General features: G+C 39.7%; 1 protein-coding gene across 1 annotated transcript in view; it reads left to right on the forward strand.

Moving 5' to 3' along the window:
* dis3l2 (DIS3 like 3'-5' exoribonuclease 2) overlaps nucleotides 1-25,598 on the forward strand; it is a 150,959-nt gene that overhangs the window by 66,029 nt on the left and 59,332 nt on the right. The window contains exons 12-13 of the mRNA XM_078410894.1: nucleotides 1,438-1,545; nucleotides 11,927-12,160. Coding sequence (XP_078267020.1) covers nucleotides 1,438-1,545; nucleotides 11,927-12,160 — 342 coding nt within the window. The remainder of the gene's footprint in view (nucleotides 1-1,437; nucleotides 1,546-11,926; nucleotides 12,161-25,598) is intronic.

Genomic DNA, 25,598 nt, shown 5'->3' on the forward strand with positions numbered 1-25,598 from the left:
GCCAGCATGCCAAATCCTTCTGCACTGCCCTGTCTACCTGCAGTGGTTCTTGTTTGATTTCAGGGGTGTGGGATGATTTCTTATTCCAGTGTAGGAAGAATAGCGAGTAATGCTGGAGAAAGGGCACGGACATTCATTCATGGGTACTTCTAAAGGAGAGAGGGCAATAATGGCTGCATAATCTACCTTGTACTTTTATTCAAAGATTAAATATAGGCAATCCAAGGATTCCATTTAGAATAATGCCATGGGACCCTTGTTTGCATCCGGGAGAGTAGATGTGGTGTCCATTTACTGTTTCATTTAAAAGATGACCCACAATACACTGAGCACTCCCTTGGTACACTGTTGTCAGCTGAGATTTTTATATTGAAATCTTTATTGTGCCATTACTGCTTGGTATGTTTGCTTTCAGTGGAATGCGCTTCTATTGTGTACAGTTCATGATTAGTTTCCCATTGATCTTTTACCCACTTACCTGAATTTAAAATAAAATAAAGAATTCAAAATAAAGCTGTATATAATTATGATTTGACTTTAGTCTTTCAAAATATTGCAGTCTGGAAATGTAATTTGACGTGCATGTATAAAAATAGTCATTGGGAAGCTGGTGAATGTTGGATCCACAACAGTGTGAGAACTCAACCACTAAACACGGTTTACCTTAACATTATTCCATGCCTTCATTTATTTCAAAAGGCTGAAGCTTTTGAATAAGTTTTCTATTTGTTCAGTGGGTCATCCTAATTACCTTTTCCAGTTTAACAGGTCAGCAAATTAGAAACTGATTCCTGTTGGGGATTTTTAATAAATAGCATGAACATGCATATTACTTGCTGGGATTTATTGGAGATATCTGAATAATAAATTTACCCCAAAATAGTTTTCAAAGAATTTGTAATTTAATTGTCTTCTTGTTGGTATTCAAAGGGAATGGTTTGATTAGCTTCAGGACCAGTGATTTGAGTCATGATTCAGCATGTTCTACAAATTGTCTGAGGTAAATGGGTAAAGTAATCTCACCCATTTAAAACAATCCAATGCATGTTGAGATGCTGCTGTTCATTGTAAAGGAATTAGCCCATTGAGTAAGTGGCTGTTACAGTTCCAGAATCATGTCACCACAGTGAACGTGGTCAGGAGGTGGTAAATGACAGTCATTTCCTTATGTTTACAGGTGTATAAAGTTATGGTATTTTGATGTTACAAGACGAAATAAAAATGTGTGAACTTTATAGGTGATCATTTGCAGGACAATGCGTCGTGTCACTGAGCAGTACGAGTAAAGGAGATGCAAAAATAATTTTCTCTCTCTCGGTTCCTAAAATAAGTACAGACCCTTAGTCCTTAAGTCAGGACATGTGTTCTCACTGAACATCTTTAAAACATTTAACACTTGTCTTAATTTTGTCTTACTTTTATAATATTTTAACACAGGTTATCCCAATGCTTCCAAGACTTCTCTGTGAAGAACTCTGCAGTTTGAATCCAATGCAAGACAAGCTAGCCTTTTCAGTCATTTGGACGTTGACTCCTCAAGGAAAGGTACAGTTTATCATTCATTGAATTAAATGAGACGAGAATCTTGTGTCTGATGTAGGGGTGGTATTGTTGGTCTAACAGTGTCACATTCGAGAAGCACTTGTGAGATGGCCATTGGCATTGAAATTCTAAATGAAGAAACATTGAAATTGTACCAATAGTAAGCAAAAGATTTTAAAACATTCTGCTGTTTTTAGAGGCAATTATTTAGCAAACGTTTATAAAGTATGGTTTCTTCAATTTGACCTGCTGAAAAGTCAAAATGTTTCTACATTCAACATGGGAAGCACAAAACAAACAGGTCTCACTTATTGTGGTTTTACCGATTTTCCTTAATTTGTCAGCGATCCCATATCACCAAGGTTACTTCATTTTTGACATTTTACTTTTTATATTTTCTGATGATCTGGATGAGGCCATTCTGAACATACTGCCCCTGGAGCAATTGGATCGATTGCCAAAAACATAAAAGTGCTGGAGTAACTCAGTGGGGTTAGGCAGCATCTGTGCATGGAATGGATAGGTGATGTTTTGGGTCCTGACCCTTCTTCAGCCTGACACATTGAGTTACTCCAGCACATTTTGCTTTACTCAAGATTCCAGCATCTGCAGTTCCAGTGTCTTCAATCCTTTGTTTGTTTTCTCGTAACTGTAATGAAATTCCAAAATGTCGGAAAATTTCCATTCTGAATTCAAGAAAATCCTTCAATCAGACCAATGGTAAGATAAATTAGACGGAGAAACAAGGAACTGCAGATGTCTGACCCAAAATGTTGTTTATCCATGTTCTCCAGAGCTGCTGCCTGATCCACTGAGTTACTCCAGAACTTTGTGTTTTGCTCAGGATAAGTTAAATGTTAAAGATTCATCACAATTAAGGTAGTTCCTTGGTTCTTATGAAGCTTTCAAATAACTGTCAAAATGAATTGTATGCTTTGCAAAAACCAAAGGTAACTTAATAAATTCATGCTAAATGATTGCTGTCCTCCAGAAAACTTGCTGCCCAAGAAACGGTTAATGAGCATTGTGGTTGGTGACTGAGGGCACTGTGCTAATTTACATATGTTGTTAATGTGCTTCCCAACTGAGGAGTGGAAAGAAAGCTCTTCTCATGTTCTGTAGAGAGATGGAATGTGGCAGTGCATGTTTTATCTCCTGCTGAGCAATTGAGTGTGTTAATTGTATAGCAGTTTCATTATTCTTGGGAGGCATGACTAGCTCTGTATCTCCAAACGATGCCATTCCAATCAAGAAGTACGGCAATGCGTTACAGTCAATTCGTTTAAACATGAGAAAGAGTAGCATTCAATTTGTCATGGAGGAATTAACTGATGATAAAGTACACATACTTGCTTCTGTCCAATGCTCCTTAACGCTGCCTGTGCATCAGAGGACCATACAAACACGAGCAATCAAGTTACAATGGTGTAACAAACAGTATCAGGAGGGAAAGACCAGTTGGTCCCTCTGGTTTATCCCAGATGATTGTGAGACCTTGTGCGTCATAAGATATGCATCCTTGTCTAAACCATGTGACATGCTGGGAGAAGTGAAAACCTAGATTAAAGATCCAGGCCAATGTGAAGAACAAATCTGGGAAAATCATTTCATGCCTCCTAAAGTGATGAGAATGAATGCTGTAGGTCCCTTGGCCCTGATAATGTTCTGCACTATTTATCATTTTTAATGAGTTGACCTCCACATTAACTGAATACAAGTATGGATTCACATGAAGGAATTGCTGTCTGCTGCACGTGCCTGCAGCATTTCCCAAAGCTCTACTATTATCTAGGAAAAGAATTAAAAATTGGCATTAGATTTAGATTTGGCTCTGCACAACTGAAATTCATGACCGCAGGTACTCCCTGAGTTAGTTCTTGTAAAAATCAATCGTATAAAATGTATGACTCAGAGAAGACCATTTGGTGATTTGACAATGTTTGTTTGTCGATGCACCGGATGTGAACCGGAACAATGGGATTTTAACTTGCTGCAGCTTCATGTCCATGCCCTGCCCTGCCACATCCCCTGCCCTGCCACATCCCCAGCTTGGAATTCTGCCCTGCAGGTTACAGCTCTCACATACCTATCCCAGTATTACTTAATGTGCTGAGGATTTCTGCTGCTACCAACCTTTTATGCTGTGAATTCTGAACCCTTACCACCCTCTGATGAAAATCATTTTCCTCATCTCCCATCTAAACCTTCTGCTGGGAACTTGCTCCACAATGCACCCCAGTCACGTCTCCTTTCTTCCAAAGCTAATAACCCCAAATGTTTCAATCTTTCGTCATGGCAACCATTTTCTAGTCCTGGCAGCAGCTACGTGAATCCCTTATTTAATGAAACCACATCTTTCCTGCAGTGTGGTGACTAGAGTTGTGTGCAGAACTCAAGCTGTGCCCCAGCTACGATTCCAGTATAACCTCTCTGCTCTCGCCTAATACAGAAAGGCATCCCCTGTATAAACTACATTATTCAGCTTTCCTGCAATCTTTAAGGACCAATGTACTCAGGGTTCACGTTCCTCTTAAAACGTTTCGTTTCCTCATTGTGTATTCTCTTGTCATGTCGCTGTCCCGTGCATTGCCGCATTCCGCTGGATCAAATTCCATTTGCAACTGTTCTGTTGTACTGACCAGCCTATCAATAAATGACTAATTTTGTATCAAGTTTTAATCGTGCTCCCACATTTCAGTATAAACCATTAATTTAATCATTAAATTTCAAATAGCAAGGGACTGCTAACTAAGCCCAATTGTAAAATAGCCTTTCTATTGCAAATCCTTCTCAACCAATGCCCTTTTCTTCTTGCTACCAAGCCAATTTGTCACTCTCCCTTTGATTCATTGGCTTCCTTTTTATTAGCTTGCCATGTCTGTACCATACCATTGAGTCTCCTTGTTACCTTCTCAAAAAAGTTCACTCACGACCTTCTCTTAACAAATTCATGCTGACCATGTTGAATTTGCACCTTTCTAAATGAAGTTTTACGTTCTCTCAGAATTAAGCACCAAATGTAAACTAAATAGCCTGCATTTTATTTATTTCCATCTTACTATTTAAAGAGTGGTACAACATTAGCACATTAGAAGACGTTGATCTCCAAGTTTCTGCTGTAAATCTTTTATTTGCCTTGGTTATGTTTCATCTGGGTCAGGCAATTTATCTACTTTCACTAAACACAGCTTAATATTTCAAGTATTGGAGTCCTCCTGCCTGCCTCCCTTTGTTTATTTCATCCATCATTGATGAACAAAACAGCAAAGTATTCATTAAGAATCTTACTTAAATTGACATCATAAACGCAAATGTTCTCTGCATCACCATGTAAAACAAGACTAAATCACTCCCATATCAATGCTCTTCTACGATGTTAGCCTTTTTGGACCATCTTGACAATTTATTTTTGAAATTCAGACAGTGCCCTTTCTGCTCCTTTCCCAAAGGCTCAATATCATCTGAAGAGACTGGGACTGAACATGGTTGTCCTTTATAGAATGGAACGTTATGGGTGGTATGATAATTAAATGCTGCGAAAGCTTGAGTAAATACAATAAGCTTTCGAGAGCATTTTGCCATTGCTTTTGATAATTTGTCCAATGTGTTCAATACCAGAGTGAGCAATCAATTATGCAGACAAGTCACACAATGTCCATTGGCAAACTACAGAATAGCTCTGTACAATTCCAAATAGCTGGTCCATAATACTTCCCCAGGTACTGCATCTGGCTTACTGCTTTATGTCTTGGACTTTTCCCACTTCCCACTGGTCTTTCTTCTCTGCTTCCCTCCTTGCCCCCCATCACCAACTCTTGCCTTGAACTTCTGGCAGTCTAGAGTAAGGGGTGGTGAGGATTGTAGGAAGAAAGGAGGGAGAGGGAGCAATGGAAACTTCTTCTTGCGTTTGAGGCAGCAGAACTTATGTAACGCCCTCCAGGCGCTGTAGCCAGTGCAACGTGCTGTTGTCGAGGGCCATGAGGTCTATTCCTCCACCAGGGGGACGGAGCACAGTGCAGTCGAAAATGACGTGCTGCGCTGTTTGCTGGTCTGCTCCACATACGCAGGCTGCTGATGGACGCAACCCCCAACGATGCATGTTGGTATTGAACCGGCCGACCCCTGTACGGAGCCGGTTCAGGGCAACCCACTCTTTGCGGGGCATGTCCGAGCCGGGTGAGGCTGTGGTGTTCGGTGCGACAGTGAATTGAGGAGGTCGCGATGTCTGTTCCCAGCTGGTTCTCCATGCTCCTAGTATGTTGAAACCGGAGCCACAGAGGGTCGCTGCATGACGGGAGAAAGGGCGATGAGGCGACAGGCGTTGAGATCCCAGTTGCTGTGAATCCTGGGCGAGGTGGTGCAAAGGATGTTTGGCGTACGATGGGGCCTTGCACACCAGCCTATGAGTGAAGAACTCTCTACGAAGCTTGGTGGGTGCGATACCTGCGAGCACCGGCAGGAAATACGTCGGAGTAGGGCGTAGGCAGCCAGTGATGATCCGCATGGTGTCATTGAGGGTGGCGTCTAGCTTGCTGGTATGAGCGCTGCGGCACCATGCTGGGGCGGTGTACTCAGCGGCGCTGTACACAAGTGCAAGAGCACTAGTTCGAAGAGTAGATGTCCTGGCCCCCCATGACGATCCGGCCAAGCAAAGCAGGAGGTTGTTCCGTGCCGAGACTTTAGCACAGAAAGCTTCAAGGTGTTGCTTGTAGGTCAGCTGCCGATCTAGTTTCACCCCAGGGTATGTAGGAAATGGGTTGTAGGATAGGGGTGACCCATTGAGGGTGACAGTTAGCTGGCGTTGAGCTTCCTTGTTGTTCAGGTGAAAGGCCGTTGTGGTTTTTGCCATACTCAGTTTTAGTCTCCAGGTCTTAAGTTCCATATCCGCCGAGAGCACATCCTCAACATTTGACCAGCTCTTGTCCGAGTGCAGTAGGGCCAAGTCATCTGCGTATCCATACTGGTGCGAGGTCGTGCGTGGCAGATCGCTGATATAGAGATTGAAGAGCATGGGGGCCAGTACAGAGACTTGGGGGACTCCGTTTCTTAGGCATTGCAGTCGGCTAGATTGTCCGTCGCTGGTCTTGAGTACAAAACTGCGGTTGGCAAGGATGTTGGCAAGGAACCGCACTAAATGACGGTCAGGGATGGTTCGGAGGAGATTCAAGATCAAGCCCTGGTGCCATGCTGTATCATAAGCGGCTGTGAGGTCCACCAGTGTGATGCCCACCTTGTGACCCTTTTCGAAACTGTCTTCGATGTCATTGGTCAGCTTGACTATTTGGTGGGTGGTGCAGCGTCCACGCCGAAATCCGGCTTGCAATGGAAAAAAGAAATGCAGAAAAAGACCTGATCTCACCACGTTGGATTAGACTTGGCTTCTCCAATTGAATTTTGGTTCGTATTTACCTTTTGTGATGATGGATGGCTTGCTGCAGGTTTAAACAATAATACAATAAATTATCTGTTTCACTAGATAACCAGACCACAATGGTGCATGCCCAAGTGCATAGATCCAAAATGCAAAGCACTTTGTTGCTGAGATAGGGTTGTGATCAGGACTGTCCTGGCGTATATATTTAGCTCTGTTAACACTTCTTCAAATCATGTGATTAACTGTCATTAAATTTTAAAATCTCACGTCAGCCTGATTGTTGTAATTTTTCCGGGCTAAAGCTGTTGTTCAATGAAAGATGGATGTGTTTCCACTTTTAAATGGAAGGCTTCATTTTGTCAGATATCCCACCTTGATGAATATCCCCTGTACATTGGTAGTTCAGCTTAATCGGTGACATTGTAGTGCGTTGCTTTTTCTTCGATGCCATTGCTCTGGGAAGCAAGGCAACAGATATTAGCAAAATTATTTCTTGACCTCAACCTTTGGATTTTTTGTAGAGAATCTCGCCCTCCACCACATCTGTCGTAACTCTGCAAAACACCTGTTTTGCCGTTTCTTTGTTATACTCGGTAGGCAGGAGATATTGTAAGATATTATATTGCACTATTTCCTTCCTTGCCGCTAGTTCCAGGTATCTGAGGCTGTCCAAAATATCTTTTTTCGTATTATTATTAGCTGGAACTGATAGTTTCATGCTGTTCAGAATCTGATTCGCTTCACTTTCCAAGCTGAAAGGAATGGTGTTAAGATACTTCATCAATGCCAGTGTTTCCAGATGGATTTTGCAGTTGCCATCTGCAGCAGAAGAAACCTGATTATCTGGTTTATAAAAACACAAGTCCAACTTTGAGGCCACAAGGCAACTCTTTTTAATGCTGCACAATAAATAGGCCAGATATAAGAAAATAACTGCAGATGCTGGTACAAATCGATTTATTCACAAAATGCTGGAGTAACTCAGCAGGTCAGGCAGCATCTCGGGAGAGAAGGAATGGGTGACGTTTCGGGTCGAGACCCTCCTTCAGTCTACTCATTCATGTATTGAACAAGATATCAAAAGCAATGGCAATTCATGGAAGAATATTTAATTGGCTAAATTAAGTTTAGTTCCTTGATTATGTATGTATTCATTCTTTAGAAATGCTCATTGCAAGTGAAAATATACACTTCTTATCTAATATTTTCTCATTTTAATTTAATTTATTTATTTATCCGGTCAATACAAGACAACAGATTGACCATACAAGTTGTGAAAGTTAAATAATACGAAATCATTATATCAAAAATAAAACAATATAATCACACATGATTTTCTCCGACTGAAAAAAAAGCTGTAGGCAGAAGCCAAAGCTTATTGTGCCTACCCTTAATACTTCACAAAGCATTACCCTAACTAGCCAAAATAGCAGTGAAACAAAACAATAAAACGAAATATAATTAAAAAAACACATCATAAGTCAGAAGCAGATAAACAAAACATAGAAAGAAAGACAAATATAATCAAGAACCATCATTTCTGTCATGTCAGTCATTTCTCAGTGCTGATCACATATTTTGTATCTTTCAAATACAATATTTTTGACCATTTTCTTGAATTTACTCTTTTAATTTATTCTTTTACACATTAATTCTTTTAATTCATTGTTGCAACTATTCCATAAATTGACTCCTTTAACAGTCACAGATCTATTTTTCACATTTGTCCTTACCCTCTTTTTTTCAAACATATAATTTCACCAGAGTGGATACGTGCTCTCCCTCACTGAAAACAAACCTTGGACACAGTCAGGAAGTGTTCTTTCTTTTGCTCTAAACATTATTTGTAGGGTATTAAAGTTCACTAGGTCCATAAATTTTAGTGCATATGATTTCATAAATAATGGGTTGGTTGGGTCATTATAACCAGCCTTATTGACAATTCTTATGGCTCTTTTTTGCAGTATAAAGATTGAATTAGTGTTAGTTTTGTAGGTGTTTCCCCATACTTCCACACAGTATGTAATGTATGGAACAATGAGTGAGCATATTGACAATTGGCACAACAAACGAGCTATGTAACGCTCATGATACTTATACTTGCTTCCTACGGTCAGCAAAACATTACGTTTGTTGCCTGATTTTAACATTGACAGTGCTCCTCCAGATTAAACCGGGTGCTGAGTACGGTTTCCAGTTATTCAGTATTTTCACCCTCTGAAATAATCATTTCAGATGAAGTCACAATGATGATTTTTTTGGGCTACGGGTGAATCTAACAAGTCACTGTTGTTATCTTCAATAAAGCAGAATATTGTGCCAGCACCTCATCACTCTGAAGTCAATGCATTCATTTCATGGATGAAATATTTGGCATTGAAAGGATCTGTAAAAAACAAATTAAATGTTCATTTTGGTCATGACTTAAATTGCACTGCATCATGCAGGGCAGCCCTGTGGCCCAGCGGTAGAGTTGCTGCCTTATAGCGTTAACAGCACCAGAGACCCGGGTTCAATCTGGACTACGGGTGCTGTCTGTACGGAGTTTGTATGTTCTCCCCGTCACCCCTGGGTTTTCTCCGAGATCTTCAGTTTCCTCCCACACTCCAAACATGTACAGGTTTGCAGGTTAGTTGGCTTGGTATAAATGCAAATTGTCCCTAGTGTGTGTAGGATAGTGTTAATGTGCGGTGATCGCTGGTCGCTGCGGACTCGAAGTGTCTGCGTGAGCCGAAGGGCCTATTTCCGTGCTGTATCTCTAAACTAAACTAAACCATTGAATCTTCTCAGATCTGAAATCAATCATGCATCTTCTCATGCATCTTTATAAACCAACAACCAACTTAAATGTTGGGTACAAGTACAATACGGTATAAAAATTATTCCTGGAATGAATGGGTTAGCGTATAATGAGTGTTTGTCAGCACTGGGCCTCTACTCACTGGAGTTTAGAAGGTTGAGGAGGGACCTCATTGAAACTTACAGAATAATGAAAGGCATAGAAGATAGAGTGGATGTGGAAAGGATGTTTCCACTGGTGGGAGAGTCTAGAACCAGAGGTCATAGCCTCAGAATTAAAGGGCGCTCGTTTAGAAAGGAGGTGAGGAAGAACGTCTTTAGTCAGAGGGTAGTTGATCTGTGGAATTCATTGCCACAGAGGGCTGTGGATCCCATCAGTTGATATTTTAAAGACAGATATAGACAAATTCTTGATTAAAATGGGTGTCAAGGGTTATGGGGAGAAGGCAGGAAAATGGGATTAGGAGGCAGAGATCAGCCATGATTGAATGGCAGTGTAGTCTCGATGGGTCGAATGGCCTAATTTTACTCCAATAACATGTAAATGTGAACTTGTGAAGTGGAGAGATAGGTAGTGTAGACTAGAGGAAGCAGGAAGTCTGCAAAAGGACTTGGGAGAGAATGGGTTGGGACAGTAGGCAAAGAAATGGCAGTTGGAATTAGCAAAGTGTGCGGTCATGCACTTTGGTAGTAGGAACGATTTTTGTTTTTGTCGCAGTAGATAATTAAATTTTAAAACTTTAACAAGAATAATTTGCAATTAAACAGAACTTCTAATGGTGTTTGAAAATATTATTGGGCATTTCACGAAAGCACTTTGAAAAAAAGTGTCTACCAAGCTCTGTCAGATGTTACTGGGGCAGATGATCAAATCAATAATAATAATCAGGGTCGGGAGAGAGTTCATTCCAGAGTTCGGAGTCTAATCATTTTATGTGATGTATGGAGAAAAAGTATTGCACCACCCTCTGGTGGTTAATTAAAGTGGTGTTAAGATTGTGGCTGCCATTAGAAAAATGCAATTTATAATGGACAGATAGACATTGCCTCCAGATACAATGGTAGATTTTTAATATATATTGGAGAATTGCATTCACTGATCCATGACTTCTATGCTTCATGTTGAGTTTTCCCGACTCCCCGTACAAGATAGAAATGTCTTCAGTACGTTCTACTTTCAAAAACTCCAAACTATAAGCATTTGTAATGCTGTAACATGAAAAATAGATTTGCTTTGAGAATGCCATGTTTTTCCTTTCAATATATACCTCTATATTTATGTGTTTATAATGGCATAAAATTGAGTTTTTCTTTCCAACCTTATTGTACTGAACTCTTTTTGCTTCTCTTGTTATTATAGGCATGTAAAACTTTTGATATCAGTGATTTCCCCAGGATAATTGCTGCTTGTATGTTCAGCTGTGATATTTGTTGTATTGTAGCAAGTGCAGTCCTACTTGTTGGAAACATGGGGAGCAGTTAAAGAAAATACTGGAGCTTGTGAATATTTGTAATCTAATAATTCTTTGCTGTGGGACACGTATTTATGTGTGTTTTTAGTTAGTTTGATGAATCTACTTCATTAAACAATACGTATCAATTTCTGGTTTGAACTTACTCCATTCTTAACAGAAAGAGATTTTTATGACATATTCCCTAAAGAGGTCATATTGGTTTTGTTAGAGTGAAACTTGCTGTAGAAGGCTCAGTAAAGGGGTCGTGAAGCCTGTGATGATGCATCAGTGTAGATGACAAGATTTATTCTGGTAATACCAAGGTACGACATCAGCATGAAAAGTGGGGGTGCCCAAGGACAAGTACAGGGAGGGGGGGGTCAGACCAAAATAGTTCATGTGTGAAATAAAGGGAAAGGTATCGTTTCGACAGGTTTCCAAACCAATGCCCTTTATTTGACTTGAAAGAAAATGGTTCACTGTGAGTGAAATCAGAATTTCCGTTGTAATGTTAAAATGTAGATCTGTACAGAAAAAGTATAGCTACAGACAAACAAATTATTAACTTGGTTCTCACACAGCAGATGAAAGTACTTGATTTTATTCCCCCAGTAATTGTACTGAAAGCTGATTATAAGATTTAATTATATTTTACGATTATGCATGTTTTTCATTCATCATTCTATTTCTGGGAGATGTGATGAGGTACTGAATAAATATAAATTGTTTTTTTTAATCTTCGATTTTTATTTTGCAGATCCTTTGCCAATGGTATGGACGGACTATAATTCGTTCTTGTGCAAAACTGAGTTATAATCATGCACAAAGCATGATTGAGGATCCGGAAAGAACTTTCACTGCTGACGAGCTTCCGCCCATTTCACCTGAGCACAGTGTTGCCGAAGTAAAGGCTGCTGTCACAAACCTTCATAATATTGCCAAGCATCTTCGCAAGCAAAGGTTTGATGATGGTGCCTTACGCTTAGACCAGGTGAGCAACTTTTATTTTGCTGAGGATATACCAAAACATACCATGTAGACACTTACTGCAAAAGTATTGTCATGGTATTCATAGTTTAAAAGGTATGAACAATAATGCCAGATGTTTGCGGTGAAAATGATGTCAGCATTCCAGCAAATCCCACATTTAATGCCCATCCAGAATAAGCCTTGAGATTGTAGTGGTGAACCGTGAATCAGAGAGGTCCTTGTGGTGAAAGTATTCCCACAGTGCTATATTAGTGTGTTAATTCTGGGATTTTACCCAGCAGTGATGTAGGGATGACAGTACATTTGCATTCCATGATGTGGTTTGACTTGGAGGGGAACTTGCAGGGGATGGTGTACCCATTCACTTGCTGCTCTTGGCCATTCAGGAGGACGCAGATTACAATTCACAACTCTCTGAGTGAAAAGATTTCTTCTCACCTCTGTTTTAACTGGCCTCCCCTTTATTCTTAGACAGTGTTCCCTGGTTCTGGATTCCCCAACATCAACCACCCATTTACAGCAATCTGTCGTTAATTCAGTTTTCTATTCTCGCTGAGTTCTCACCAACCCCTCCACCCAGATTCTATCACTCTCTATGCACAAGGAGCAATTGACAGTGGTCAATTAATCTACAATCCGCACAATTTTTGGATGCAAGAGCAAACTGGAGCACCAGTAAAAAATCCATGGAGTCACATGAAGAACATGAAAACTCCACACAAATTGCACCCAAGATCAGGAATGAACCTAGGTGTTTGGTGTTGTGAGGCAGTGGCTCTACCAGCTACACTGCTGTGCTGCCATTAATGTTCCTTGATACAGTTGGCTTGCATAATACGGTTTCATCAGCACTTTTTGATGTTGATGTAAGCAACGTCAAGCAAAAGAATGCAGGTTGGTTCCATGTTCTGAAGCTGTTACTTGTTATACAAGGCATGAATTATCATGCACAGTGAAAATTATGTTGGCACCTGATATTATAACAAATACAACGTTAAATTTTGAATAGAGTACTGCGTAAAATGTTACAGTGCAAATTAATTGTGCATATAATCTGATAATGTAGAATTGTAGAACTTAGTGGTTTTAATTTAAATAGATCAAATAAAACTGTCACAAGCTATGAAATGCAGAGGACGTGAATAAGATTTGCCAATTCATGTTCACAGCAGTTACTTTGCCAGCTTTCTGCCAGAGAATTGCACAAATATCACTGGAACATGGTTTCAATATAAGCCCAGTTCTTGAGTAAGGTTAAAAGAAAGTTGTTGCTTTTCTTATAGCGATCTGTTTGATAAAGTATTATTTGCTTTGATACCTGGGAATAGCAATTGAATATAATTTTTTCAGGTGATACAATTTTCTGAACAGTATACCATCAAAAGGTTTGTTTATTAAATTATATATTTATATCTTAACCATTGACACTTAGATACCACTGCAACTAAAATATACAGTGGAAATTCTCAAATGACAGCAAATTTCTGAATTTGTTGACGAAAAATTGGAAGTCAGAAGGTCATGTGGCTCATTAAAACAAGATATTTAAGTAAAGTCAGAACTGACTTGGGAGATATTAGAATATAATTCTGAGAAACAAGCAAATAGTGGTCATAACAAAAGTGAGTAGGAAACCAGATTTGGAAAAGATTGGGAGGCCAAAAATATCCCAAGGAGAGATTGGAGAAACTAGATATAACACAATGAACCTCAAATTAGACTCAGCTGCAAGTTTGGCAGACTCTGATCAAATCATGGAAGTGTTACTGGTCCAAAATTGTCAAGTTCTTTCCCCTCAGAATTATTGCAATTATTTCTCTTTGAAATACTTTTTTGTTATTTTTATGTTTAATTAATATGGCCTCTGAATTTCAGTTCCATTTAAAAAAAAATACTACCTGAATTTGAATCCATATGTATATTTCTTGGCATCCAATGATAACTTTGTTGAATTCCATCCTTGTTTATCTATGACATCCTCCCCCTTTCCATTCTCCAAAATAAGGCCAGAACTCTGAACACTTCTCATGCTGTATACCACACAAGAATTACTGCAGGCCTTTGGCAGAAAAGGCTAATGTGCTGCAGAAGGTTTGTAAAAGTAACAAATCTCCAAATCTTTAAATCATGAGGGGCATTGATAGGGTGAATGTACAGCATATTTTCCCCAGGGTTGGGCATTGGTTTAAAGTGAGAGGGGAAAGATTTAATAGGATCCTAAGGTGCCACAACGACCCTCGCTCAATGTCAACAAGATCAAGGAACTAATTGTTGACTTCAGAAAGGGGAGGTCAAGAACGCATGCACCGTTTCAGTGGTGGGACGGTGGTGGAGAGAGTTAGCTGCTTCAAATCCCTGGATGCTAACATCTTGGATGAAATGTCAGTGCCCAGGAGGTCGATGTGATCATGAAGAAGGAACAAGGCACACCAACTCACATTGAAGGCACAAAGCCTCTACTCACATTGAAGTTTAAAGAGATTTGGTATGTCACCGAATACTCAAACAAACTTCCACATATGGACCGTAGAAAGTGTCCTGACTCGATGCATCGTGATCTAGGACAGTAATTCTAATGCAGAGGAAAGCACGAGACTACCGAGAGAGAGTCGTGTCCATAATGGACACTGCCCTCCTCACCATGGAAAGCATCTATAGGAGGAGTTGCCTCAAGAAGGTGGCATTGACCATCAAGGATCCCCATCATGCCCTCTTCTCACTGCTACCATGGGGCAGGAGGTACAGAAGACTGAAGCCTGACCCGGTGGTTCAGCAACAGCTACTTTCCGACAGCCATCGGGTTCTTGAACCTGCACAACCTAATCCTACCTCTTGCACTGCCAGCGACTTGGTTGTTTTCCTAATTGTGTTTTGCACAATTTGTCTTGTCTTTTTTCTTTCTGGAGGCTTGCAGAATTTTATGTATAATTTATATTATATTATATGGTTATATGGAATGAGCTGACAGAGGAAGCTAAGGGGGCAGGTACAATTACAGTGTTTAAAAGATTTTTGGACAGGGAGGTAGATAGAACAGGTTTAGAGGAAATGGGTCAATTGCAGGCAAATGGGACTAGGTCAGAGGGACACATTAGTCAATATGGACCAAAGGGCCTGTTTCCGTGCTGCACAATTTTGATTCTAAACAATATAATGAATCAAATGCAATGGAAGCGCCAAGGGAGGTGGTGATAAAGTAGGAAATATGATGAGTTTGCATACATAATGAATCTACGTTGTGTTTTTGGATGGTGTCATTAGCCAGATGCTGAAATTATAAATATAAAGGATTTTTTGAAAGATACCGAAAGAACCCCAAAAGGCATAGTACATATTCAGTGTGACTTGTACCTTCCTTCAGCTCATACCTTTCAAAACACTTGTCACAATATGGCACCACAGATGTAGAATGTCATTGGTGCTTTTCAAAGAGAAGCTATTGTAGTTCAAAAGTAATAGACTGTGGGAACCACTTTATATTACTGTGTGGTAGACTGCATATTAATACATCAATAAATTCTGAAATAAAAACCCAAATCTGTTGACGTGCATCTGGATCCCCGTGGGTAACTCATGGAATTTGGTTCTAGAAGATATATTTTTAAAATCTCAACAGATGTTTCCATTAATATAATATTCCACAATGTTTTGGCATTTCTCCACTTTAGATAATAAATTGGATTGAACAAGTTTATGCACCTGCTGTTTACTAGTGAAATCTTAAAGCAGGCACAAAATTTAACAATAGTCATTCTCTGGAACATTGTCCTGTTGGGTCAATCTTTTGTAAGCACTGGTGTTCTTCTTCTTGCGTTTGAGGCAGCAGAAGTTATGAAGCTGCTTCTGCTTCTGCTGTCTCTGTTTGTTGTCGTTCGCCTGACTGAGGTCAGTTGACAGGGCTCACCATGGGGAGGTCGACAACGTGAGCCCCAAGCACTGGTGTTCATTACAATGTACATAATTAGTCATCCTTGTTAAACAGAGTTTATCTCAGGACTAGGTTTGCAGGATCTGGTCAATATTAAACTGAAACTGTGTGCAGTTGAGGCATTATCGATGCCAGAACACTACTAGTTGTATATGAAATTCTTGTTCTTGTGTGTGAAAAGAATATTGTCTGTTACAGTAGGAAGCAACTGGAATGATTGGATCATGAGAAACAATTTTGTAAAGTATTAGACTCCTGAATCAATCACCTATACACATCCCCCGCCATGTATTCTTAACTCTGCCACATCCGGTCATTCCATCCTTCCATTTTAGGAGTTTTTTGCAGGACAAGGTTCAGGACAAAATTTGCGCCGTTCATTCTGTTGTTTAGCATTCATCGTTGTATTAATGTTGGCTCTATCATCATGCAAGCTGTTAAGGTTCACTTGAGCAAAGAATTTCATTGCATCCTGGTGCACATGACAATAAACTAATCTGAATCTGAACTGGTAAAGGGGTGTAAGGAATGAATGAAATCAATATGCCCTTAGGATTCAGAAATCTCGGTAGAATGGATCATGACAAGTTATTTCTTCTTGTCTTGATCCAGAGTTTGAAAGAGGTAAATCTTTCAAAGAGGGTGGCACAGTGGCGCCGCGGTAGATTTGCTGCCTTACAGCTCTTGCAATGCCGGAGACTGGTTCGATCCCGACCACGGGCGCTGTCTGTACGGAGTTTGTACATTCTCCCCGTGACCGCGTGGGTTTTCTCCGAGATCTTCGGTTTCTTCCTACACTCCAAAGACGTTCAGGTTTGTAGGTTAATTGGCCAGTTTGTATACTTGGTAGAAGTGTAAATTGTCACTCATGTGTGTAGGGTTGTGTTAGTGTGCGGTGATCGCTGGTCGGTGCGGACTCGGTGGGCCGAAGGGCCTGTTTCCGCGCTGTATCTCTAAACTAAACTAAATACTAAACTAAATCCAAAACTAAGTTGGTTTTCCTCATGATGATTCACAAAAGGCTTGCTTGAAGCTATAGCAAATAATTAGGAAAATTAAAAATGTTATTCATTACTCTGGGTATTAAACAAAAACTAAATAGGGTATCGTTCACTTATGAGGCACTGGTGAGACCACATCGGGAGTACAAATAGTTCTGCTATTAAGTGATTGTTGCAATCCTCAGAAACCGTGTGTTATAGAATTCATGTTATACAGATTTTGTCAATGGGGTAAAGGGAGGTAGGGTCATGAGAGTTTCAGTCTCACAATAACAGTTATTTTACGAAAGGATTTTCAAAAATGCAGTACTTTTCAAGTTTAACTTTTGTGATTGCAAGCTGAAAATATGATACCTTCGCACTGGCCCTACACTCATCTCTGGGACATCTAAATAACAAGGACACCCACGTCAGACTCATTTATTGACTATAGCTCTGACATTCAAACTCATGTCCAAACTCCTGGACCTAGGTGTTAGCACCCACTTCTGCAGTGGATCCTTGACTTTCTGACTCAAATGCCAACTGCAACATCTGGAGACAACATCTGTAGTATTGTGTGCAGTTTTGGAATCCTAATTTGAGGAAGGACGTCCTTGCTATTGAGGCAGTGCAGCGTAGGTTCACGAGGTTAATCCCTGGGATGGAGGGACTGTCATATGAGGAAAGATTGGAAAGACTAGGCTTGTATTCACTGGAATTAAGAAGGATGAGAGGGGATCTTATAGAGATGTAAAAAATCATAATAGGACTAGGCAAGCTCGATGCAAGAAAAATGTTCCCAATGTTGGGGGAGTCCAGAAACAGGGGACACAGTCTAAGAATCAAGGGGATGCCATTTAAAACTGAGGTGAGAAGAAACTTTTTCACCCAGAGAGTTGTGAATTTGTAGAATTCTCTGCCACAGAAGGCAGCAGAGGCTAATTCACTGGATGAATTTAAAAGAGAGTTAGATAGAGCTCTAGGGGCTGGTGGAATCAAGGGATATGGGGAGAAGGCAGGCACAGGTTACTGATTGCAGATGATCAGCCATGATCACAATGAATGGCGGTGCTGGCTCGAAGGGCCAAATGGCCTCCTCCTGCTCCTATTTTCTATGTTTCTAACACTACATTTATCAGAATTAAACTGTGTTAGTCATTCCTTGGTCACTTGCTCAGCTGATCAAGATCCTGCTGTAAGTCTTAAACGATCTTCATTGTCTATAATACCACCTATTTTAGTGTTATCTGCAAACATTGATCATGGCTTATATATTCTCATCCACATTGTTGATTTAGATGGCAAGGTAGGGCCCAGCACCAACCCCTGAGGCACAGCACTAGTCACGAGCTTCCAGTCTGAGAAACACACTTCCACTATTGCATGCTGCTTCATGCCATCAATCCAATTATATATCTTAGCTCTTCCTACGCAATCTAACTTTCTAAAACATATGGCACCTTATCAAAGCCCATGTAGATTACGTTAACCTTCTTAGTTACTTTTAAAAAATTCTGAGACATTATCTAACATGCAATGAGATTCTGGGTAGATGAGTTATTTGTAAAATTGTCTTGGTAGTGGTGGAGAGTAGTGTTTTAGACTGGAGTCCTATTACCAAAGGTGTGCGCCAGGGATCCGTGCTGGATCCCTTGTTGTTTGTCATCTATAATACTGATCGAATGAGAAGATGGGTCATAATCGTACGTTTGTGGAGGACACCAAATCTGTTTGTGTAGGAAAGAACTGCAGATGCTGGTTTACACTGAAGATAGACACAAAATGCTGGAGTAATTTAGCGGGACAGGCAGCATCTCTGGAGAGAAGGAATGGGTGGCGTTTCGGGTCGAGACCCTTCTTCAGACTGGGCAGTTGGGATGTCATGTTATAGGAAGACGTTGGTGAGACTGCACCTGGAATTTTGTGTGCAGTTCTGATCGCCATAGTATAGGAATGATGTGATTAAACATGGTGCAGTAAAGATTCATTGTGATGCAGCCTGAATTATAAGGAGAGAGTGACAGGCAGGGATGGTTCCCTGGAGCAGCCGAGGCTGAGAGGTGAGCTTAGAGGTTTATAAAATCACGAGGGACATAAACAAGTAAGATGGATGATCATAGTCTTTTTCTCTCTAGGATAGGGATATTTGAAACTGGAGGGCATGGGTTAAGCTGAGGGGAGAATGATTTAGGGGGACACGAGGGGCAGGCATTTGGACCAATCTGCCAGAGGAATGGTCGAGACGTGTACAATTGCAATGTTTAAAGAATATTTGGACAGGTTCACGGAAAGGGTTTGAGAGATATGGACCAAATGCAGGCAAATGGCACTAGCTCAAGAAGACAACTTGTTCTGCAAGAATGAATTGGGCCAGCGGGTCTTTCCATGCTGTATAACTCTATAACTCTGCTTGAAACTCTCTTCTAAAAAGCCTGTGGAATTAGTTTTTAATAATTTCAAGGCAGTTAGATTTATTTTCAAGATGCAGCATGGAAACAAACCCTTCTGCTCACCCAGTCCACACTGACCATCGCTCACCCATTCATTACAATTTTATTATTCCAGCTTGTGAAAGGGAGTGTGTGTTCTCCCTACACACTCAGAGCAACAGAGGCCAATTATCTGACAAACTTGCACATCTTTGGATGTAGGTGTAAAGCCATGCGGTCTCAGAGAAAATGTGTAAACTCCACATGGACAGCCCCAAGGTCAGATTCTTGATAGGTAGGGTGGACAAAATGTAGTGTTGAAAATGGAATCAGATCAGTCATGATCTTATCAAATCTGGTGCACACCTGAGGAACTGAGTGCTGTATTCCTGCTCTTGAATCAAATCTTCGGCACACCGAGTTTGTTCCGACCAGCGATCACCAATACACTAATTCTATCCAACACACTAGGTACAATTTACAGAAGCCAATTAACCTATAAAACCCACGCGGTCACAGGGAGAATGTACAAACTCCATACAGACATCCACAATCAGGATTGAATCAGGGTCTCTGGCGCTGTAAGGCAGCAATTCTACCAATGTGCAGCCTGTGGCTAATCTCGTCTCATTTGCCCACGTTTGGCCCATATCCCTCTAAACCTTTCCTATCCATGTACCTGACCACGTTTAAATGCTGTTATAGTACCTGCCTCAACGACTTCCTCTGGCAACTCGTTCCATATACCCGTTCCACAGATATAATAATAATAATAATAATACATTTTATTTATATAGCGCTTTTCATATACTCAAAGACGCTTTACAGAGATTTTGAGAATATATGCAACTCGTTCCATATATCTGTGAAATAGATTGCTCCTCAGGTTTTCATTAAATCTTGCCCCTTTCACCTGCTGTTCCATTGAGATAAGTTGAATATTTTTAGAACATATGGTTTTTGGGATGCAGCATGGAGAATTTTGAATAAATAAACGTCCAAGCAAACGGATGAAACAAGAATCAAATAACTTATGGGGAAGTCTAGAGGAAATCAATGACACTCTAATGCTTGTAAATCATATCATCAATGTGATTCCTGAATAATTTCTTTGCTCTCTCGTGTAAATAGTGTTTCCTTTAGCATCGATATTACTTTCCAATCTGTGATTTGACATAGTGCAATAAAACTTGGAATAACTCTTCGGTATGGAGGTTATTTTTTTTGTAATCTCTAAAATCTACTAGCAGAAACAATCCTAATGGAATTTGGACCAAGTAATACAATGGGATTCTCATGTGTGTTGTATGTTTAAGATTTTTAACCAGTTCTTCCAAGAATTTTAAATTGGTTCCAGACTGCAAGAAAGGTGTGTTCCTCTATAGGTCATATTCTGACAACATGAACAAGTGTGTCTTTTCAGACCCACGTACATTAAAGGACGAGCCAATTTATATTTAAGCAACACCTTGACTTAATTCTGAAAAAATAATTAAAGTGTTATGTACAAATTGAATAAGTTGTTTAAAACCAAACTACCACAGATGCTGGAAATTTGAATTAAAAACAAAATGATGGAAATATTCGGTGGGTGAAGCAGTTCTGTGAAGAGAGAGAAGCAAAGTTAATCATAAGATCATAAGCGATAGGAGCAAAATTAGGTATTTCGGCTCATTAAGTCTATTCCGTCATTCAATCAAGGCTGATCTATCTCTCCCTCCTAACCCCATTCTCCTGCCTTCTCCCCATAACCCCTGACACCCGTACTAATCAAGATTCTAGCTACGTGCCTTAAATATATCCACTGACGGCCTCCACAGCCATCTGTGGCAAAGAATTCTACAGATTCACTATTCTCAGACTAAAGAAATTCCTCCTCTTCTCCTTCCTAAAAGAAGCTAATGTTGCAGTTAATGACCATTAGCTATTATCTCTTTTGACCGATGCTGCCTGACCTGTTTGGTATTTTATGAATATATTATTGCTACTGATTATCAAATAAACCAATTCGAGGTTTTTGTGCTTATTTTAAGATGCTACAAATTTTGCCAACTTCTGCATACCTATACCATCACAATTCAATACCCTGATTTCTTGCACTTCCAATTGTTCTATTAACTATCTACCTTTTTAATAAATAAAATAGTTATAGTGGTTTGATTTAAAAAACATATGCTTTTGTGTGTATAAACTGCAAATTCTATTAAGTTCAGTGTTGCTACTTTAGTCAAAATTAAAGCAAAATACTGTGACTGAAATAGAGAATGCTTAAACACTTAGTAGGTCCAGCGGCAACCGTGGGAGGAGAAGCCGGGTTATCATGTCTGGCTGACAACCTTCAGATGAACAGTTGGATTTAAGCAAAGACAGATGGTGTAAGGCAATAGCCAGTGGAAATGTGACATGAATAATAGATGGATCTGAAGGGACTTTCAAAATCTCACCATTCTGTGACTTTGCCTTTCTGGAGCTTGTGGCCGAGATGTGTGGATTCTGTGACTTTGCCTTTCTGGAGTTTGTGGCCAAGATGCATGGCAAATCATCCTGTTCGACAGTGAAAAGTCAGCCCGAGTTTCTCTAAACTGGACATTTTCTCAGTGGGAGACGAAAGGCTGCTGTGTTTGGGAATCCTCTGAGACTTGAACTGCAGACCATTACAACTGTTGAATGTGATTAAGAACACTTGGAACAGAGAGAGAGTGCAGCTTGTGCTTCAACAGGCAAATGCAAAGCTGATCTGCAAAAATAATATTTCTGTGACTAAGTGGAGCGGTCAGTCTATGGAAATGTTTTCCCAGACCACAAAGTTGATTTGGATTAGGAAAAGTGTATGTGACAATGATTACGCAGGTGAATTCCGAGTGCTCTGAATCTGTTCAGGCCCAACAGCAGATAGTGCCCAACATTTTCTTCCTGCGGTTTATAAATTAGCCTTGCGTTGTTTAATGTTAGTTAAATTACAGTTTTAGAAAAAATCTCGTAAAGTCTCTATAGTCAGAACACAGTCTATTTCTAAGGATTCCTAATTTTTGTAATTGCTACACTGCCGTCTAGACATGAGTCTACCTGGAATTTGGTCCAACATCTAAACAAGAGTAAGATTCTTTCAGCAGTTGAAGTCCCTGCAATGTAAAATCCAACTGCGAGGAGAGTGTATGTCTTCAGTTACATGTACTAACTGTAGCCATGTGTTTAGGTTTATATTTATAATGTTTCAGGGTACATAGAAGTGAAAATTAATATGTAGTAAAATCTTTATATAGTGCACTGAATTAACAATAAAGCTTTCTGACTTGAAAGGTAGCTGATGCATACAATGTCTTTTCATCTTTGGGTCTATTTGTTCCACCTTGATTGCCCAGCCTGTCCCCCATGCTGGCTGTATGAGCCCTTTGTGAAATGGGTTCATACAATCTCAATCAGGTTCTGAGCAAGAGGAAATTATGATAAGGATCACAGAAACATGCCTTGCCCCAGGAGATGAGATTAAATTCAATATGCAGGATTAAAGGCTTTCCTGGACTTTAATATGCTTTGATGCTTGACTAGGAGCAGAGGAAATTCAAAATGTGTCTTCCAAAATCAAGTAATTGCATACCATTCTCAAACACAGACTGTCTCTGCAGCTGCAAGCACTGTTCATGGAGGCCAGCAGCATCCATCTATTCGTTTTTGGATTAGCATCCATTTGTAAACTACTTGCAAAATCCATTGACTTCATTTGAGCAAAGTAAATAATTGAAAAATCATTTATCGTGTAAATTGCACGTGCGCGGTCTATTTAATTGATTCTATGGATCTTGTTTGTAGTGACTAACCCCATTTCTAATTGAACACATCCTACAATATGAAAAGTGGATGCTGGTTATAGGAACAAAATATCTAAACTCACAATTCAAATTCAGAGAAACTTCCGATTCTCCACACACATGATCAATAAAAATAAAAGCTGTGGGTTTAACCCAAATTAAAAGTTGAAAAGAAAACAGGCAAGTTCCTAAGTTTATGAATGGGTTGGGGTAATGCTGTTTTTATGCAAATGTAGTGTTAAAAGCCAGAAGATTGGAAGTGCAGCTGCTTTATAGCTCTCTAAACTTTGCAGCTTACTATACTTTAATTGAAATTGAGAAGTATGATGACTTTCCCAGCAACAAAATTTTCCAAAAAAGTGAAGAGAAAAGGAAGCGACCTTATTAATGAAGGTCTCCTGCCCAGCGATGACAAGGAAAGTTTATATTTGTCTGCGTTGAATTGAAAGAAAGCACAGTATCTATTAGTGCTAAGACTGAAGCAATTCAAGCTAGTAGCTACCCTAGGGTATTTAGGGATGAGCAATAAACGATAATATTATTCACCTGAGAATGAAATTGAAATAAATAAATTTGTGAAACTAACAGTGGAAGTGAAGGATTCCAATCAGAAGGTGGTAGGTTCCAAAGATTCAATGTGTTGTATTCCAGAAAAACATCACGCTAGTTCTAATTAGAAATACGTTTGAGATCTAAAGGTTAGAGAATACTCTGCACTCCATGAGTTTAATTCCATCAGGCGGCTCAGACTGAAGTGTGAAATGTTTAAAAGATTGATGTGATGCATGTTAAGTACTTCCCTTTTTAAGTTTAAAAAAAATGGATGACACAAATTGAAATGAAATGAAATGCACGATTTGCCCATTAGTACATTAATCAGGTTTTCCCTAAATTTGGAATGAATTACCTAAAAGGATAGGTGAAACAAACTCAATAGTAACGTCAGATAAATATTTGAAAAGAAACAAAAGTCATTTTGTAGATAGGGTGGCAAGACCAATAGCAAAAATATTTCAAACAGTCAGTTCAGGCACAATGACCCAGATACTGTCCTTCTGTTGTGTATGATTTAGTGATTCACTTGTTGGGTTAGGCACCAGGTCACTCTGGAACAGAGGAAGTCTGGTAAGAGCTCTACACAAATCCTGCTGTGCAAATCTTTATCGTCCAAAACAGCTAATACCTGTTCTTCAAAGAAGTCAATCCCCTTCAGTGCCTGGTATCAGTCCCCTGAGTTGCTGTGGAACTTTTCAAAGGTCTGTAACGAAACGAGTAACCGCTGTGGGATGAAGTGGTGTAGCAGATGGAGCATCTCCAGGCAACTCTCCCCGCGTGAGGGAGCATGGCTGGAGAGTTACTGTCTTCGTCTTCCAGGAGAACTTCCCAGTCTAGATTCCATAAACACTTGCTTCGTGATGTAATTTTATATATACTGCTACATATGAAGTAATCATGATGCCAGACTTAATGTGATCTCCACAGAGCTGACATTTAACTCTTGTACTTTATTCCATGTGAAAAATTAAATGAAAAATATTTCTGCAGATGTTCAATTAACCCAGACATACCACAGCTAAACGTTGATTGCTTGTGTGATATCTAAGTATCAATTTCAGGACAACAATAAATTAAGCAATTTTAATAGTATAAGAGAAAATCAAGTGAAACATTTCAGGTACTTTGGTCCGCATTTTTCCCATCTTTGTTATTATTTCATCCTATCATTTCCAACTTGTAAACTGGAAAACTGTTTGTGTAGCAGCCTTAATAAGAAGACATTATTATTTACAAATGCTTTCAAGAGAAATCTACGTGCTCTGGAATCCTGATCATGTACATAAATTAATTCAAATATTCTGTGTGTTAGCCAATTCTTTATCAGCATAACTATAAAATGGTTGTCGACGCAGAGATATCAAGGAAATGCTGTTAGAAAATATGCAGAGTTGATTTCTGCTTCTTTCCGCAAATTAGTACCACTGAGTGGGATTCCTGTTTACTTGGATATTCCAGGACTGTGCAGACTGAATTAAAACTCGCACACAGGAGGAGACTAATGTAGGGCAGGCACTTTGTGGTGATTTTGATTCCTGTCCCTGTGCCCGTTCCCTGGGAACGTGTTCAGTTTAGGAATGTGGACTTCAAATCATTTGTATAAATGATCGATGAGCTTTATAAAATGCACTTGTTACTTTCAAGAATCTGAACATAAATTTAACTTGAAGCACTCTGTTTTCAAATGCAGTTTATTGTGTGTCTAAGTGGCACGTGATATGACCTTACCATCAAC

This window comes from Rhinoraja longicauda, chromosome 13, assembly GCF_053455715.1.
Source record: "Rhinoraja longicauda isolate Sanriku21f chromosome 13, sRhiLon1.1, whole genome shotgun sequence".
Classification (NCBI taxonomy): Eukaryota; Metazoa; Chordata; class Chondrichthyes; order Rajiformes; family Arhynchobatidae; genus Rhinoraja; species Rhinoraja longicauda.